The 18,773-nt window shown below is 42.6% G+C and overlaps 2 protein-coding genes across 2 annotated transcripts in view; one reads left to right on the top strand and one right to left on the bottom strand.

Moving 5' to 3' along the window:
* Nucleotides 1-1,522: 1,522 nt before the first annotated feature.
* On the bottom strand, nt 1,523-17,569 carry FAM216A (family with sequence similarity 216 member A). Its single transcript, XM_073626408.1, has 7 exons — nt 17,210-17,569; nt 14,149-14,183; nt 13,929-14,062; nt 11,525-11,639; nt 7,815-7,887; nt 6,051-6,145; nt 1,523-2,103 (listed from the first exon to the last, which is right to left on the bottom strand). Exons 1-7 carry the CDS (start codon nt 17,275-17,277, stop codon nt 1,994-1,996), a joined length of 630 nt encoding a protein of 209 aa, XP_073482509.1. The 5' UTR covers nt 17,278-17,569; the 3' UTR covers nt 1,523-1,993.
* The window catches only part of GPN3 (GPN-loop GTPase 3), a 31,770-nt gene continuing 30,546 nt past the window's right edge, over nt 17,550-18,773 (top strand). Inside the window, exon 1 of the mRNA XM_073626395.1 lies at nt 17,550-17,684. Coding sequence (XP_073482496.1) covers nt 17,556-17,684 — 129 coding nt within the window. The 5' untranslated portion in view covers nt 17,550-17,555. The remainder of the gene's footprint in view (nt 17,685-18,773) is intronic.

Here is an 18,773-nt window from a genome sequence, read left to right on the forward strand (position 1 = left end):
AGTCAGTGGGGCCTGTGTGCAGATGCGATCACGGCAGAGGGCTCCCGGCGCGCCGTGCGGCCCTCAGGAAAGGCCGCGGCTTTAGCCTAGTCGCCCGTGGTAGGCCGGGAGCGCGCGGCGGACACCGATTTTGGCCCAAATTCTCCTGGCCCCGCACTAGATAGGGAGTACCCGAGTCCCCCTGATCAGCAGGGATGAAGATTGCTAATTTTAGAAGCTGATGGATCCGGATTAGCTTGCGGATTAGCGGAGCTCACGAAGAAAGCAACCACTCAAAGCGCCATCTTGGCCACGCCCCCAGATTCAGCCTTTTCTTAGGTGCTCAAGAACACGGACCTAGCCTTTGAGGATATTGGCATGCTCAAAGATGCTATGGATAACTGGATAGATTCCTTACCTAAAAGATATTGGGAATCAATTATGTCTAATCTCAAGCTAGCACTAGTGGCCACTTCTGTAGCCAGGAACCTGGGATATTGGTTAGGGCAGGTAAGAGCTCACATTGAAGCTGGGACTCCAAAAGAAGACATTTTGGATTATTTTCCTACTCTCATGAAGGCAGTTGGGCATATTGCAGACGTGTCGGTGGAGTTCATTCATATATCTGCTAGATTTGGGACCTTAACCAACTATGTTTGAAGGGACTTATGGTTGAAGACCTGGACAGGAACTAATGCAACAGAGAGTGGTAGTTTCAGTGCCACAGAAGGAGGAGGATCTGGTTTCCAGTCGCCCATCTTTCTAGGAAGAAAGCCTTCAGGAAATTTTCGCTTGATTCTTAATTTAAAACCTCTAAACAGATCTGTTCTGTACAGGAGGTTCTGCATTGATCTAATCTCAGTCAGAAGTATCCTCTTACCAAATTGTTTCATGGTGTCCATAGTTTTAAAGGATGCATATCTGCATATTCATATTCATCAAGAACCTCAGAAGCATGCATAGCTAGTAGTGAGGAAGCACGCAGAGTTCAGCTCTCCTCCACAGGTCCTTACCTCAGTATCCCCCTTCCACATATCACTTCCAGCCCTCCTCAGCTCTGACCTCTGCACACACTCCCATTAAAAGCTCCATCTTCAACACTTTGCAAAAAGCACCCTGCCCAGCTCTAGTCTAGTACCTCCCTGCACACTGTAGGTATAGGAAGCTCTGCCTCTCTCACAGTGAGATCATACATGAACCAGGAAATAGATAAGCACAAAGGGTGTGATCTACCATGCAAAGTCCCCCTCCCACCCATGACCACACTGCACCCGGGGCACCTGCATCTCCTTTGTCTGCAGGGAGGGATCTGTGGGAGCCACTGGGAAAGTAAGCTGTCCTTTGTAAACACATAGGCCAGGCTTTTATGTTTACAAGTGACAGTGGTGAGCAGGGAGAGTCAGAGCTGGGGGTGGAGGAATGGAGTTCCGCCATGTTCCGGCTGAAAAAAGCCCTGGCTGAAAGCATACTATTACATTCTAAAACCAGTAAATTGCACAATTTTATAGCCAAGGCATTTTGAAATACGACATGTCAACCCAAATAAAATTGTCAAAATTTATTTTTGCACGCTGATACAAACATTCAGATTGTCATTATCAACAATTAGTAAATAGAGGCTTTCCCCATAAAGCCTTATACATCAGTGCCTAAAAGGAGCAATCAGTCTGCAAGATTTAGTCAAGTAACTAAATTCTGATGTTAGCCGCTGCATATGTGGAAGTGTTAAAAAAGCCCAGCACTTGTTTCCTGTGAATGGCTCCCCATATAGAAAAATATCAAAGCAGCATAAAGCAAAGTTACACAAAATATTGGGTGCACGCAGCACCTAGTGCTCAAGTGGCAGCCTAAGCTGGTGAGGCAAATATTATTACAGCTACTTGACAGCCATCAATACAAGCACCGAATAGACTTTATAAGTGCCCAGTTTCACACAATCACAATTTTTATCCATCAATGATATTCTTACAAAACATATACTTGTGCTCTAATGTTTGTCTTGTATTCGGCAGTTTCACTGATCACAATTGTCATCATTCACTGAAAGTGACTCCATCCATTGACTTGTCGTTTCTTCAATGGTTAGTACAGAATCTGCAGATATAGCAGTTGCCTGCTGTGTGTCTGCAAGAAAAAGAATACACCTTTATAAAAATCCCTCTAAGAAGAGTTTGTAATATCCCCCTGCTTTTAGAAAAGTTTGTTGTCTGGCTATCATACTGATCTAACGTCTTCAATACTTTAAGCCAATATATGGAACAAGTATGCAAATAGAGAGTTCTGAGTTCAAACTGACTTATTTATCTCCATGGTTGCTCTTGTCCAAGTCTTAAAGTACAACTAAAGACCAAACTTTTTTTTCATTTTCTGTAAAGTAATGGAGAGTTGTAACCCCTGTCTGTTTTTTTTTCCATATGTGTTTCCCTTTGGGGAGATTTTCTTTGTTTCCTGTCCCACAGCCAAAACAGGAAGTGAAAAGTAATCCCTCCTCTATTCCTCTTCTGTTGACAACCCAAAATTTGGGATTTTCTTTCAAGTTCACTCTTGGTGATAATGGTTAACAGGACAAAACGAGAAGGTGAATCTCCCTAATTGGGGCACAGACAGCAATTAAAACCTGACAGGTGGTCTAAACCCTATCCACTACTACAAAAGTTTTTTCAATAGACATCGTCAATAGACATCCTCTCAGAACCCCACCCCCTACGTGCCTCCTGTGTTGTATATTGGGCGCACTCTGTCCTTCGGACACAGCTGATCACAGATCAGGGTAAAGGGCCAATCACAGCGCTCCTTTACCATGTGATCAGCTGTGTCCAATCACAGCTGACAACATATAAACAGACTTAAAAAACAATTAACCGGCAAGGCTGTCAGGACATTGTTCACACTGATAATTAGGGTACTAATCATCAGTGCCCTGATCATCAGTGCAGCCTATCAGTGCTGCCTCATCATTTTAATTTTCTGTCTTTTTTCATTTGTTTAGCAAAAAAACCCCTCAGTGGTAAATAACCACTTGCCGCCCGCATGAAGAGCTGAAAGACGGCTACAGCACGTGCTTAAAATTCCCGGAGGGCATCCATGGACGTTCTCCCATTCTCGTGCTGCGCGCTGGGTGCCGTGAAGAAGCCTTGCAGCTTATGCATGCATTTGCAAATGCGTGCTAACTAAACCCCTGTTTTTAACGCAGACTGTTGGACAGGTTAATTTGGTTGGTTGGCAAACTGGTTGATTCCAGGTTGAGTTCTAAGTCATCTGCGTTTAAAGCTTGCGAGTTGGGAATGGTGATCTGAACCTGGAGAGAGCGGAAGTAGTTACTACACTCAAAAGGCCCGGGCTGGGTTGTAAGCCATCTGCTCATACTGCTTGCTGTTTGGTAAGCGCAATTTACAGCCACGGTGGTCGGGCATCCCACTATATATCTGTTTTCATATTACGGTGTTTGGGAGATCCTTAGCGCCTGTTTGATGCCCACTGATACATTTTTTGGACACTTATTCTCTTTTAGCGCAGTTTTTTATTTTTTATTGGACTTTTTGTGTTGTCGCACTGTTTACTGCTGCTGTTTGATCTAAGATATAATTTTTTCTAGCGCGGTTCTTTTATCCCATTTAAGGAAAAAAATTACCTGTTTGCAAAATTGTATACCAAAATATGAAAAACCTTACTTACAAACAAAGCACTTCCCCAAGTGCATGTGTGTGGGCATATCAGTATAAAGACGCTAAATTCAAAGATGTCCACGAGTGACTTCAGACGTAGCTCCTCCCCTCATTACGCGTTACGTCCGTAGGTGGGACTTCGTCTTGTTGTGATCATGTGGATTGTTGCCGTGCCACCCACTAAGTGAGACAGACAACGTCTGGTTGCTATGGCGCCAGCTATTTAAAAGCGGGTTAATGACAAAGCTCTGACCCTGCTGGCGAAGTCCCGCCTACAGACGTAATGCGTATAAAAAAGGACCCCGCTGATGGGCTACGGACGTAAAGTGTAATGGGGGAGGAGCTACGTCTGAAGTCACTTGAGGCCATATTTGAATTTACTGTTTATATACTGATATGCCCACACACATGCACATGGTGGAAGTGCTTTGTTTGTAAGTAACATTTTATTGTTTTAATAAAAACGCTGTGTTTACGGAGTGCACTAGATGTGCTGTTCTCATTTTACATATACACGATTGGTGGAGCCATTGTTACCTGCATCGTGGATTGATTGTTGGAGGCTATATCCCCATGGTGTGGGAAAATTGCATGTTGACCGTTCTGGTTGCATGAAGGTGAGAGGCTGTTGTTGTCTGTGGTGGACGGGCTGGACTCACTTTTTAACAGTTGATACTAAACACTTCTACCATGAGTGGTATTATTTCCATGATCAAAAACTCTTACGGACTCACCTTATAGTGATTGTTTTTTATACAAATTTTGTTTGCGCTGCACTAAATCTTGTTATATTTGTTACTGAGGCGTATATACACATATACATACATACATACATGTATGAGTGTTATTACTTATATCTGCGCTGAATATTTTTCTATTGTCAAAATATGAAAAACGTTTTTTTTTTTGTTTGTTTAGCAAAACATAAAAAAACTTAGTGGTGATTAAATACCACCAAAAGAAAGCTCTATTTGTGTGAAAAAAATGATAAAAACTTCATATGGGCACAGTGTTGCATGACTGCGCAATTGTCATTCAAAGTGTGACAGCGCTGAAAGGTGAAAATTGGCCTGGTCAGGAAGGGGGTATAAGTGCCCAGTAAGCACGTAGTTAAATACCACCAAAATAAAGCTCTATTTGTGTAAAAAATGGTAAAAATTTAATATGGGTACAGTGTTCCATGACCGCGCAATTGTCATTCAAAGTGCAAAACACTGAAAGCTGAAAATTATTTTCAGCAAAACTGCAATGGTAGCCCTCCTATATGTCTTAGTGTAGATATAGATTTCCTAAAATATGTTTTATGTTACAATTCCTTGTGAAAACCAAAGGAGAGTTCTGAATGTCAATTCAAACCAGGTGGTGTGTATTAGATGTCACACGCCAGCAGAGGGATCTATTTGGAGATTAAACTATTTGTAAAAATACAAGATGGCTACCCAGTATAATTTATGGTTTTCAATAATCTATAGCCCTTCCAATAAGAGACAATATTGCTCTTACTAATAGAATGTTTACTACTGGCTTTATCCTTGCCTTGTGTGATAAGAATAGGAAGCAATCAATATTTCCCAAAGCTTTCATGTTCCTAATTCTACCAAAAATATTTTCTATATCTTTCTAACCTGATATTTGGAGGTGTGTGGATACTTTACTAAATAATATTCTGCATAAAGAAGCTGATACACTGCATTAAATTAAACCAGGGTGGGCCAGCCTTTAAGAGTGATTGCCCCTTAAGTGACTTGGTAACCAGTCACGGGCCACAATGAGAGGAGCTGGTGGATGACAGGTCCATGTCCACTCTGCATATGCAGAGCGGACATGGACACAACCCACTCTATGCTTAGGGCCCTCCGATCCGCCCAGATAGAAGGGGACAGATCCCCTTCTGTTTTTTTTAGTGGATCGGTTTGGAGGTAGGCGGGTGTAAACCGACTTCAGCCACTTCATAGAGATGAATGGAAAGTCCGATTGGGTGAGACCAATCGTTTAAAAGGGGCCTAAGGCTGCTTTCACACTGATGCTCCATGCTTTAATCACACCGGGGGTGCAGCACACTGCACCTGTGGCTTTATTAACAGTCTTCCATTCAGGTATTCAGGCTGTTGCTGTCCCAGGCAGAGAGCATTTGGTATCACTCTGCCTGAGACAGGAGTTGGCGGCATACAGAAAGCATGGGCTAATGTGGCTCTGCCCTGCAGCCGCTTGCTTCCTCTACCCCTGGCTTCATTCACAACACTGATGCTCTGGGATGGTGGGTCGGCAACCCACGATCTGGGCTTGCCAACCCGCCATCCCAGAGCAGGAGGTCGCGGGCCACATTAGAGAGCTTCGTGGGCCACTGGTTGGGCACCCCTGAATGAAACTATATATTTACTTAGATTGGACAGACAGGAAAAGTACCTTCCATGATTGATGTTTCTTCCATTCCAGAAATGTTATCTTCTATTCCAGCAATGCATGATTTACCTTTGGTTTCCCAATGGTTCATTTGTGACCTAATGGGAAATAAAAAAAATAGAACTTGCACATATACAGTTTATGCAAATAAAATAAAATAAATTGTGTGTGTATCCAATGCAGTGATTTTGGGTAACCAGTTCATCTCCAGGATAACTGTAAATAGCATTAGCTAAAAACTTGACTGGCATGTAATCCCTACCAATAATGATAACAAAAGATGTGATACTGTGTTTTTTTCTGCATTGAGTGCCCAATGGACATGCACTTAACATCATATATACATAACCTGCTGTGAAAAGTTACCCCTCAGGGCCCGATCTTGGACAAAGCAAGAAAAAGATCTGCAACATGTCCAGTACAGCAAAACCTTTTTAGTGTTTTGTGGCTACCAGTTGCAGATAATACACAGCTTAATGCACTGATCTCTGGGTGCTACAAATCATTCTAAATATAGGTACATAGGGTTTTTCTGCAGGTGCGTTTTGGTGCTTGCTTTTCATCATTGCTGGTCTCCAGATACATGGTTTTCAGTTCAGTTTAGGCAGTCACTAGCAATAACACTGTGGTACAGTATAGAGAACTCATATCTCAGATTTTTTGCTTTCAGCAAGAAAGTAGTAAATAGTAAATCCTTCCATTTGTTGACCAATTCAGACCAGCAGGGTTTGCATACTGATTAGCTTCAGGGCTGCTGCAGTGCTTGGAGCTGCTATATTATTTACAGCCCAATATGTCTTTAGCCTGCAGTATCACTACTGCAGTGATGGTCACACCTTTCTTTCATGGTGCTACATTACGTAAAATTAACTGTGTATTTAAAATGATTCTAAAACCTGTTACCTGTTCTGTGCAAAAGAATTGGACAGAGTGGCCCCAATCCTATTCTGGGGAACCCCGACGCCACTCCTGGCTTCTTTTAGGTGTGCTACCACAGGAAGCTGCTTCCTATTGTGGCAAACCTATGGGCTCAATCCCAAGTTGTTCTATCTAGGTTCTTACACATAGACAGCGCGGCTCAGCCCCACCCTCACTGCCTCGTCACAGGATTTGACTAACAGCAGCAGGAGCCAGGGCTCAGGTAAGTATAAGGGGGGATGAGGGGGTGATACTAATGCCTAAACATTTTTTACCTTAAAGGAGAAGTCCAGCCAAAGCTTGTTTGGCTGAGCTTCTCCTATGGATCACAGGAGTGCAATTCATTTTGCACTCCTGTGACCTGTTTTCAAAAGAGAGCAGGTTGAAGTCCGCTCTCTGCTGACATCAAAGAAATCAGTTCAAGCAGCGCGTCATCCCGACAATGGAATTCTGGATCCGCCAGGTGCCTGGACTGATACCCGTCTCAGCCTCTCAGCGAGCCCCCTCCACAGCTCAGCGCTCCAATGAGATCGGAGGAAGATGAGCAGAGAGCTGTGACTGACAGTCTACAGCTCTCTGCTCACGGAGCTGTGAAAACCATGTGATCGGCAATGTTCTATTGCTTGGTTTTCAGTGAAGAGGCGCCGGGGGACAGATGCAGTATCGGGCCCATGCTGCATCCACCTAGGTAAGTATAAATCTAAAAAAAAAAAAAAAAAAAAAAAAAAAGAAACCCATACTTCTCTTTTAATGCAGGAAATGCAAAAAGGTAAAACATGCTTAGGCTTTAGAACCACTTTAACTCAAACTTGATATTTCAACCTATATATTTCTGTAAACATACTGTACCTTGTGCAATGATCCTTTGTTCCATCCTTTAAGTTCCCTGAAGTTTTATGATTCAAATGTGCTTTTCTTGAGCCTTAAGAGAAATTATTTGGTAAAACATCAAAATAATGTTTTCCCTACCCACAGATACTTTTAGTGTAGTTTCACTAACTTGGGATACTACAGTCAGTCACAGAGATATTCTTAAAGCGGTTGTATTGTACGCATGGTGATTTTTACCTATGGGTAAGCCTATAGTAATGCTTAACTGTAGGTAAAAAGAATATCTCCTAAAACTGCAGGGTTTAGGAGATATCGACCCTGCATGCAATCGCTGACGTCAGCGGCGCATGCACTCTGCAGGTCCAGCCGGCGGCCCGTGCCAAAACGGGGAGTGACGTCATTGCGGTTCTGGCCACTCACAACGCCGGAGCCAGTGATCCTGGAAGAAACTCTGAGGGTACATGTCAGCTCCCTCAGCAGTGACCGGACGAGCTGCGGGTGCTTCGTTCTAATGTAAGTATTTCATAATGTGCTAGTATGAAAGGCATTTATGCTATTTTAACACTGACTTATTGATTTATATGACCTCATTACACAGTATTTTTTTAGAAAAAATACACTTTATTAAGTTGAAAAAACAAAACCGTAAAGTTAGCCCAATTTTTTTGTATAATGTGAAAGATGATGTTATGCCGAGTAAATAAATACCTACCATGTCACGCTTCAAAATTGTGTGTGCTCATAGAATGGCAACAAACTACGGTAATTTAATTTATTCATAGGTGAGGTTTTAAAAGCCTTTGCAAGTTACCAGTTTAGATTTACAGAGGTCTGGTGCTAGAATGTTTGCTCTTGCTCTGACAATCTTGGTGATACCTCACATGTGTGGGGAGCCAAGAGAGATGGATGGATGGCTGTCTTGGCTCCCCCGTGTCTACTATGGCTATCGTGAGTTTTTGTGCACTTATGGCATTTCACTATCTGATCTGCTGAATTTTATCTTGTTTTGGATTTTTATGTATTTTTTGGCAGCAATACACACTATCTGTTTCTTTGCCAATAAAGTTTACCTGAATTATATGGACTTTGTCATCATTGACTATATGCCACCCTTTGGAACAGCGCTCCCCTATTAGTTGTTTTTATTTGTTCCCATTCACTTGGTCTTCTGAGTTTGGGAGCAGCGGCCTCATTTTGGTATTACCCATTTTTACAAGGTTTCCTTGGTCATCTAATTTTGCGCCTGGCTTTTTGTTGATTTTTTTATACCTAAGACACAGACAGACTAGGAGCTTGCTCTTTGTTAACCACTTGCTTACTGGGCACTTAGACCCCCCTCCTGCCCAGACCAATTTTCAGCACTGACGCACTTTGAATGACAATTGCGCGGTCATACAACACTGTACCCAAATGAAATTTTTATAATTTTTTTCCCACAAATAGAGCTTTCTTTTGGTGGTATTTGATCACAGCTGGGATTTTTATTTTTTGCTAAACAAACAAAAAAGATGGAAAATTTTGAAAAAAAAAAAAAAAAATCACGTTTCATAGTTTGTTATAAAATTTTGCAAACAGGTAATTTTTCTCCTTCATTGATATGCGCTGATGAGGCTGCACTGATGGGCACAGATAGGCACAGTTAAGGCGGCACTGATGGGCAAAGTTAAGGCGGAACTGATAGGCACAGATAAGGCGGCACTGATGGGCACAGATAAGGCAGCACTGATGGCCACTGATGGGTGGTACTGATGGGTGGCACGGATCGGTGGCACGGATAGGTGGCACTGATGGGCAATGATAGGTACCACTGATGGGGGGCACTGATGGGTGGCACTGATGGGGGGCACTGATGGGCACTTATGGGCACTGGTAGGTAACACTGATGGGCACTGATAGGTGGCACTGATGTGCAGCACTGTTGTTGTGGCACTGATTGTGGGCGCTGATGGGTGGTACTGTTTAACACTGATGGGTGGCACTGTGGACACTGATGGGTGGCACTGTGGGCACTGATGGGTGACGCTGGTGGGCACTGGTAGGCGGCACTGCTGCCTATTGCTATGTGTCACTGGCAGGGGGCACAGATGATCGCCATGATCGCCGTGATCGGGACTGATGTCCCTCTCACGGCCGCCGGTGATCGGCTCTGTTTACATCACATGATCAGCTGTCATTGGCTGACAGCTGATCATGTGGTAAGGGGTCGGGACCGACCCCTTACTCCGATCTGTCATCAGGCGAGTCTCATAGACTCGCTGATCACAGAGCGCGCTCCCTGCAGGGGGCGCGCAGGCCACTCGTGCATGGGACGACGTCAATAGACGTTGTCCCGGCAATGTAGATCCACGCTGTTGCCGGCATTTGGCAATAGCGCGGATATGAGGAGGTTAACCAACTGCCTAGAGCTTTGCATAAAGCTGCATTTAGTAAAAGTGGGTGGGACTAGATCCTCTATTCCAGATCATAAGACAGGTAAATTGTTTACATATGTTGCTTAACACATAAGAAGTAATTTATATCTTACAGCCAGGTTGCCATTTGCCAAGGTCTTCTTTTACAATGAGAGTCCAGCGCAGTCCCAATGGACCTGGTGTGAATGGGCTCTAAAAGATTTCACTGCTTAAGGCTACTTTCACACTGGGGCGGTGAGAACGTTGACGGTAAACCATGCTAGTTTTAGCAACGCTTTACCGTCATTTTAGCGCTGCTTTTCGGCCGCTAGCGGGGAGCTTTTAACCCCTGCTAGCGGCCGAAGAAGGGGTTAATTCATTTCAACGGGCAGGGGCGGTTTAGGAGCGGTGTATGCTGATGCTTGCAGGACTTTTTCTAGCGTGCTGCAAGTGCACCGCTCCAGTGTGAAAGCACTCGGGCTTGGGCACTTGAGTGACAGGAGAGGCGCTCTACAGGCACTTTGCATGCGCTATTTTTAGCGCTAAAACGCCTGTAAAGCACCTCAGTGTGAAAGTGGCCTTAAGCTGAGGTTCAGGGAAAACAAAAATCCTCTCTTACATCGTGAATTCACTGGTTAATGCTTGTTTAGATCTGGGAGTGCAAAAAGCCTTTTTACTTACCTGATCTTCTGCTTCCTCAATGCTGCAAGACTAGTCCCCACAGCATCTTCCCCCCATACTGTATGCTTCGGTGGTCGAATGCCCTTTAACGTCATCAAGACCAATGGGGATAGTCAACCGCCAAAGGGTAGAGAGAAGAAGAGGGGGCGATTTTGTTTTGTTGCACATGCGATTTTGTTGCAATTTTACTGCGTTTGTGGTGTGGTTTTTAAAGGACATGTGACTTAAAACCTGCACCAAAAATGCATTGTGGTGCGTTTTTGCGGCGTTTTCCATTGCTTTCAATGAGAAGGTGCGTTTTTTTTTTAATTCCCCAAACGTGCTCCATGATACAAGCAGGATTTTTTTCACCGCAACAGAAGCGCACTTCTCCAGTGTGAAAACATTAATTGATTTTAAAGGGAAGCAATTTTCTTGAGCTTTTCAGGAGCTTTTTTAACGCAAAAACGCTTGAAAAATTCCTCAGTAAAAAAGCAGGCTAAGGGGGAACTTTGTTCTCCCCCGAGATGGGCATGAAAACTTTTATTTAAAAATAAGCATTTTAGTAGTGAGAAATCTCATAATTTTTTAATAAAAATATTTTTGGTATTTTTGGCCCATTTACTTGTTACCCATTCCCTCTTCTCTGCTTCCGTTATATACACGCAACTTCCATACCACATCTTATCTGTGACTGCAGCTGATTTTCAAGTATGGCTCTCATGTTGCTGGTGCTGTAAATTTTGGCAATGCTGCATAAGTACCGCTTCTGTCCCATAGTCAGATCTGGGTGCTAAAAAAAAAATATACAAGTCAATTCAAGTAAAGATATGTGTACACAGACATACTTTACTCTGAACCATTTTTAATACTTTATTTCCTTCAGATAGCTTTCAAGTCGACCTCAATGCACTGTTTACTGTAATTGGGTGACTATGTGGCAAAGGAGGTTTCATGCTGATACATGTAAACTTACGCACTTGGGGGCTAAGAATATCCGTACTGGGGGAATCAATGGTGGGGAAGGATCTGGGTGTTCTGGAAGATCATAAGCTTAATATTAGCAATGCCAAGCAGCGGTCACATATGCCAGGAGGCATAGCCCTGCATTAAGGAAAGGAGGAGAGGGTGAGCCTGTCGGCGCATTATTGGGAGGCCCACCCGTTGAACCAGGAAGAGCTGGCAGGCCTCTCGATGATGTCAGAAAGGACATGGCGGCACAGGACAGAGATGTGGCTGGGTAAGAGAGAATTTCAGCAGGAAAACACAGTTTCTGCTGGATAGGTGAGTATCTGAAATATGCAGATACCACCTTAAGATAAGTGGGGGTGAAAAAATCAGTTTTAAGCTAATTTTTCATGAATCAGTTTATATTCTTTCATTTAAATGGCAGTTCCCTGTAGCTTCCTTCTATCCCTTCTTGTTTAAGTTGTTGTCTTTGCACAAAATCAGAAAAAGACAGACTGAAAAGGCGATGAAAACAAACTACTTTTTTCAAGAGCTCCCCTTTAGATGTAAAGCAGGAAGATGAAAATGATCTTATTTTTTTAAAAGGAAAGACAAAACACGAAAAAAAGAAAACATGAAGGTAACATTCATGTGGATAAATTGGTTAAAAATTCCTATCGCTCTCAGCTGCCTCCAAAACTTCAAATTCCTTTTTTTTTTTTGCTGCTGTGATCTGACTTCCTGTTAGAAGGTGGCTATGTTCAATCTAAATGGTCCCACTGAGCAGTTTGGGGGAACGTAGCCACCCTCTCTTGTTTGTTCCCAAGATGAGCTAGGAATTATGGGATGCATAGTGTTCATAGGGTGAAAATGGGTCAGGTGAAAATGGGTCACAGGAGTGCAGAAAAAACTACACTCCTGTGATCCATAAGGGAAGTAGGGCCAAAAAAACTTTGGCCATACTTTTTAAAGTGGACCTTCACCCTCTTCCACTATTTCCCTTCCACTCCACCCTCCTTCCGTCCTCTATATGTATCGTGCTGATTTTTTTTTTACTTTTTTTTGAGCAAAAATGTCCAGCTCTGACTCCCAATGCACGTCATTGGCCTTAGGCAATTGATATGCACATTGTCCATTGTGCCTCCTGGGATATGCATGTCACATATGCCAGGAGGCATAGCCCTGCATTAAGGAAAGGAGGAGAGGGTGAGCCTGTCGGCGCATTATTGGGAGGCCCACCCGTTGAACCAGGAAGAGCTGGCAGGCCTCTTGATGATGTCAGAAAGGACATGGCGGCACAGGACAGAGCTGTGGCTGGGTAAGAGAGAATTTCAGCAGGAAAACACAGTTTCTGCTGGATAGGTGAGTATCTGAAATATGCAGATACAACCTTAAGATAAGTGGGGGTGAAAAAATCAGTTTTAAGCTAATTTTTCATGAATCAGTTTATATTCTTTTATTTAAATGGCAGTTCCCTGTAGCTTCCTTCTATCCCTTCTTGTTTAAGTTGTTGTCTTTGCACAAAATCAGAAAAAGACAGACTGAAAAGGCGATGAAAACAAACTACTTTTTTCAAGAGCTCCCCTTTAGATGTAAAGCAGGAAGATGAAAATGATCTTATTTTTTTAAAAGGAAAGACAAAACACGAAAAAAAGAAAACATGAAGGTAACATTCATGTGGATAAATTGGTTAAAAATTCCTATCGCTCTCAGCTGCCTCCAAAACTTCAAATTCCTTTTTTTTTTTTTGCTGCTGTGATCTGACTTCCTGTTAGAAGGTGGCTATGTTCAATCTAAATGGTTCCACTGATTTTTTCAACCAATGTGCACTGCTCATTCCAAACAAATGGAAGTGAGGGGTAAAAGGAGAAGTCCTGTAACTCAAGTAGGATGTTACAAGGAGGCAGAAAAACACATGGAGCGCAGCTTGGGATTGAGCCATACATGAGTGTCCCCATAGCAAGCGGCTTGCCATGGGGAGACTCGTCAAGGGGAAAGAGCCAGGAGTGCCAGTGGGGAACCCAAGAAGAGGAGGATCAGGGCTGCTCTTTGCAAAACCTTTGCACAGAGCAGGTAAGTATGACGTTTGCTATAAAGAAAAAACAATTTTAGGTTTACATATAAAAACATATACCTTAAGAAAGGCTGCATCCTTCATAGACTTGGGGATTTGTATTGTTCTGACTTGTGAAATGACAGGAGTACTCTCTGATGTTCCACAATTTCTTCCCAAAGTCTTTTGTCCACCAACACTATTATTATGTAGCCCTGAAAAGACCGGAAATGTTATACTTATCGTGGATATGATTGAAAATTCTAAAAAAAGAAAAAAAATTCCTTTACTAGGTACCCACTCTGCGGAGGTTTCTTCTGACTGAAGTCCACAGTCCTATAGAAACAGAAAGCATGATTTACTGGCACCAGAACCATGGTAAGTCATTGTACTTACATAGAGCTATGGAGCTAACTAACAAATTATTACAATATTATATCATATTATTACAATACCCAGAAGACAGGCCTCTTGCACACTATACTGATGTATGAACATTAGATATTCCTGGCAGAAAAAAATGAGAAGATGGGCTGTATATCACAATGCATATGTGTGCATTAAAGGAAGTGTGGCATATGTGCGTACTTGCGCACATACACACAAAAATCAGGCATGCACACATCGAATGTTTGTGTGCCCATGTGTACAGGCACATTGAAAACAATGGTCTGCATTTACATCAGTAAAAAAATAAATGCCTGTATGTCTAAAAAGTTGCATTTTTTAGGTAGCAGTGTGCAGGAAGCCTAAATCAAAACAAGAAGCCAAGATGACCTGAAGGCCTAAGAAGATATACTGTACACCCATTAACCCAAAAAACATTTATACAAGGCATGGCAACTTTAGATAACAAAAGAAACTACCTGAGTCAATGACTGGATCACACATAAATCTTGAGGTGGGGATGTAGCAAGCCCAAACACACTATACCTTTGCAGGCATGCTTTAGAACCAAAAAGCCCCTCTTGTCATCTGTTCAACAAAGTATTTGCTTCACACCACCATTTCTTTATTACAATTATGAAATTAAGATTTCTCCCCTGACATGTATCCTATCTTCCATTGCCTTGCATCTTACCTTACAGTCAGTGTAGATGGAGAAATCGAGCGATTTTCTTTCCTGAAACCCGTGGGTGCAGGAATGAAAATCGCTCTATCTTAGGCTGGCTTAACACATTTCCTCAACCGCCCTCCCTCCAATACCACTGTAGAGAAAAAACATTTTTTTCTCAACTTCAGCTTTAAAATATGAATGTAATATCAAGTAATTATGCTACTTTATTTAGGTGATGTACATCTGTATTAGCAAATATGAAGTTGCCTTACTGTGTTGGTGCCCAATTGAGGCATGGCGGGAGAGTCTGTTATGTAGTTTATTCATATATTTAATTTGTGCAATACTTGTTTTGTACATCATCATTGAACAGTTGAGCCCAGGATCTAACAATAGATTGAACTGTTGAGCTCAGAATCTAAAAACAGATCAAACTGTTAAGCCCATGATCAAAAAATAGATTGACCTGTTTGAGCCCAGGATCTACAAACAGATCCAACAGTTGAGCCCAGGATCTAAAAATAGATCATACTGTTGAGCCAAAGATCTAAAAATAGATTGTACGGCTGAGCTCAAGATCTAGAAATATTTTGAACAGTTGAGCCCAGGGTCTAAAAAAAGATCAAACAGTTGAGCCCAGGATCTAAAAATAAAAATGAACAGTTGAACCCAGAATCTAAAAATAGATCAAACTGTTGAGCCCAAGATCTAAAAATAGATCAAAGTGTTGAGCCCAGGATCTAAAAATAGATCGAATGGTTGAGCCCCAGATCTTAAAATGGATGAAACGGTGGAGCCCAAAATGTAAAAAATATTTTGAACAGTTGAAACCATGATCTAAAGATAGATTGAACTGTTATGCCAAGAAACTAAAAATAAATTGGACAGTTGTACCCAGGATGTAAACATTAATTGAACAGTTGAGCCCAGGATCTAAAAAAAGATTGAACAGTTAAGCCCTGTTTGATCAAAAATAAATCGAACAGTTGAGCCCAAGGTCTAAAAATAGATTGAACAGTTGTACCCAGAATGTAATTGCATCTTGCCATACTATTTTCTTCCTTCTTAAAGTGGAGTTCCACTCAAAAATGGAACTTACACTTTAAGTACTCATGACCCCCTGACATGCCACATTTGGCATGTCATTTTTTTTTGGGGGGGTGCGGGTACCTAGTTTTCACAGGTACCCAGCTCCCACTTCCTCTCCTGGTGCAGCGACGCCTGAAGGAAGTTCACCTCTCCCCCTCCCTCCCTGCAATCTTCTGGTACATGTCACAGGGCAACAGCTGGGCGCCCACATTTGCAATGTTGGCGCCGCAGAGACGAGGGGGCGAGAAGTGAGGCTTCAGGCAGCCGCATCCCTGGACCGTGGGACAGGTGAGTGTCTGTTTATTAAAAGTCAGCAGCTACAATTTTTGTAGCTGCTGACTTTAAAATGGGTGAAACTCCGCTTTAAGGCCTGAACACACGATATGAAAATCTACCGACCGTTAGTATGGTGCTTTCGACAGCCGATTCCGATTTTTCGTCCGACAAAAGCTGGATGTGCAGATTATAAAATTTGAATTGTACGTGAGCACAACGTCTGATTATCATTTAATCAGTACGGTTTTTGTCCAAATAAAATCGTAAGAGCAAGACTACGCATGCTCAGAAACAAAAGAATACATACAAAACTATTACACATTACATCACTTCTGACGTTGTATTCAGTTGTACGAGAATTTTCATACGGTAAGTAACCTCTTTACTTTCGACATGAGACTAGCATGCCACAAAAAACAGAAAAACGGTCATCCGAAAATCTGATCGTGTGTACGAGGCTTTAGACTGACCTGAGTGTTGCATAATACTCGTTGGGTTAAAGCGCATCGAAACCGATGAACAAAAAATGTAATATGTTTCCAGTCCTTAGATGAATGGGCTGGAATCTCACTGGATCTCGCTTTTCAAAAATGCACTGCACCTAATTGCATGATACTGCGGTACCATGTGATCTGATACAAGCAAATGCACTGTGTTTACAATCTGCATTTGGGGTGCGTGTCATTAGAAATACATTGACAGCCGCAGCAGATCACACACCCAGTGCGTTTTGAATGTGGTGTGCGAAACACGGATGGAACGCGGGTTTCCTGTACTGCGCTCTGTTGTGAACATGAACAAGTCCTACACACAGGGTTTTTATTTTATTTACATTTATATCATACTACATATGTCTGCTAGTCCATTGTGAAACCAAATACAAATAGAAATATCCAATCGCCTGATAAGATCATGGACCAATGAAAGTAAGTGTCCTCACCTGCCTGGCTTCCTCTGACATGACCTGACATTAGAGTGAGATGCAGATGTAGAATTGTGTCCCTCCATCCTCAGAGCTCAGGCCGCTCTCCAGGAATACACGTCTCCATGGTTATCTGCACACTGGGAACATGACAGCGGTATCCTCACACCATCCGCGCATGCGTACTACATTATTCGCCTGCTCAGGGGTTTCTTAGCGCTAGCATTAACCGTACTGTTATAATAATAATTGGAGGCGTAGTAATATTAGTCATGACCTAAACTACTATAAGAATATCGTTGTTGTACGTATATTCGGTTTGTGGTACCCGGTGTGGGCGGGCTGGGATGACGTAGAGTGGCCCATGGCAGCCTCCGTCCGGATCCCGGAAGTAGATCACGTGGGATGTAGTGGCGGTGCGGGTCGGGGGAGCGGGAAGGCGATCATGCCTCGCTACGCACAGCTGGTGATGGGACCGGCGGGCAGCGGGAAGGTGAGAGGGATCTGTGATAGTAGATGACATGGCTGATGGAGAGGAGATCTTCCCAGCCTGTACTAAATAGGAGAGGAGCCCAACACATCCAATGTAGTGATCAGGGAAGCCTGCTGACACGATCCGGGGACTTTATTATTATTAAACAGGATTTATATATTGTCATCTGTAGTGTATGATGTATGTACAGTATTGTTCATCACCCTTCTTCTATCTACCCCTGCAGTGGCCCCCAGCTCGCCCCACACTACAAGGGTATATAGGGCCCTTTCACACTGGAGCCCTTAAATACATTGGGTGTGTTTTTTTTCTTTTTATAACCACTTTAAGACCGGGCCTCTTTTTCAGACTCGGTGTTTACACTGCGGAGGTCGCGCTGTGTTGCTAGGACACGCATGCCGCGTGCGCAGCTCTTTAACCACTTAAAGACCAAGCCTCTTTTTCAGACTCGGTGTTTACAAGTTAAAAACACTTTTTTTGCTAAATTACTTGTAACCCCCTAGCGTTATATATTTTTTTTTCTAACACCATAGAGAATAAAATGGCGGTCATTGCAATACTTTCTGTCACACCGTATTTGCGCAGTGGTCTTACAAGCACACTTTTTTGAATAAAAAGATAAGACAACAGTAAAGTTAGCCAAATTTTTTTTTTCTATTGTAAAAGATAATGTTATGCTGAGTTAACTGATACCCAACATGTCACGCTTCAAAATTGCGCCCGCTCGTGGAATGGCATCAAACTTTTACCCTTAAAAATCTCCATAGGCTAGGTTTAAAAAATTCTACAGGTTGCATGTTTTCAGTTACAGAGGAGGTCTAGGGCTAGAATTATTGTTCTCACTCTAGCGATCACGGCGATACCTCACATGTGTGGTTTGACCATCGTTTTCATATGCAGGCGCTGCTTACGTATGCGTTCGCTTCTGCGCGCGAGCTCGTCGGGACGTGTCGCTTTAAAACATTTTATTTTCTTATGTATTTTATTTTTACACTGTTTAATAAAAAAAAAAAAAAAAAAAAAAAAAAGGGTCACTTTTATTCCTATTACAAGGAATGAAAAAAGCATGACAAGACCTCTTAAATACGA

This window comes from Aquarana catesbeiana, linkage group LG01 (assembly GCF_042186555.1).
Source record: "Aquarana catesbeiana isolate 2022-GZ linkage group LG01, ASM4218655v1, whole genome shotgun sequence".
NCBI classification, from domain to species: Eukaryota; Metazoa; Chordata; class Amphibia; order Anura; family Ranidae; genus Aquarana; species Aquarana catesbeiana.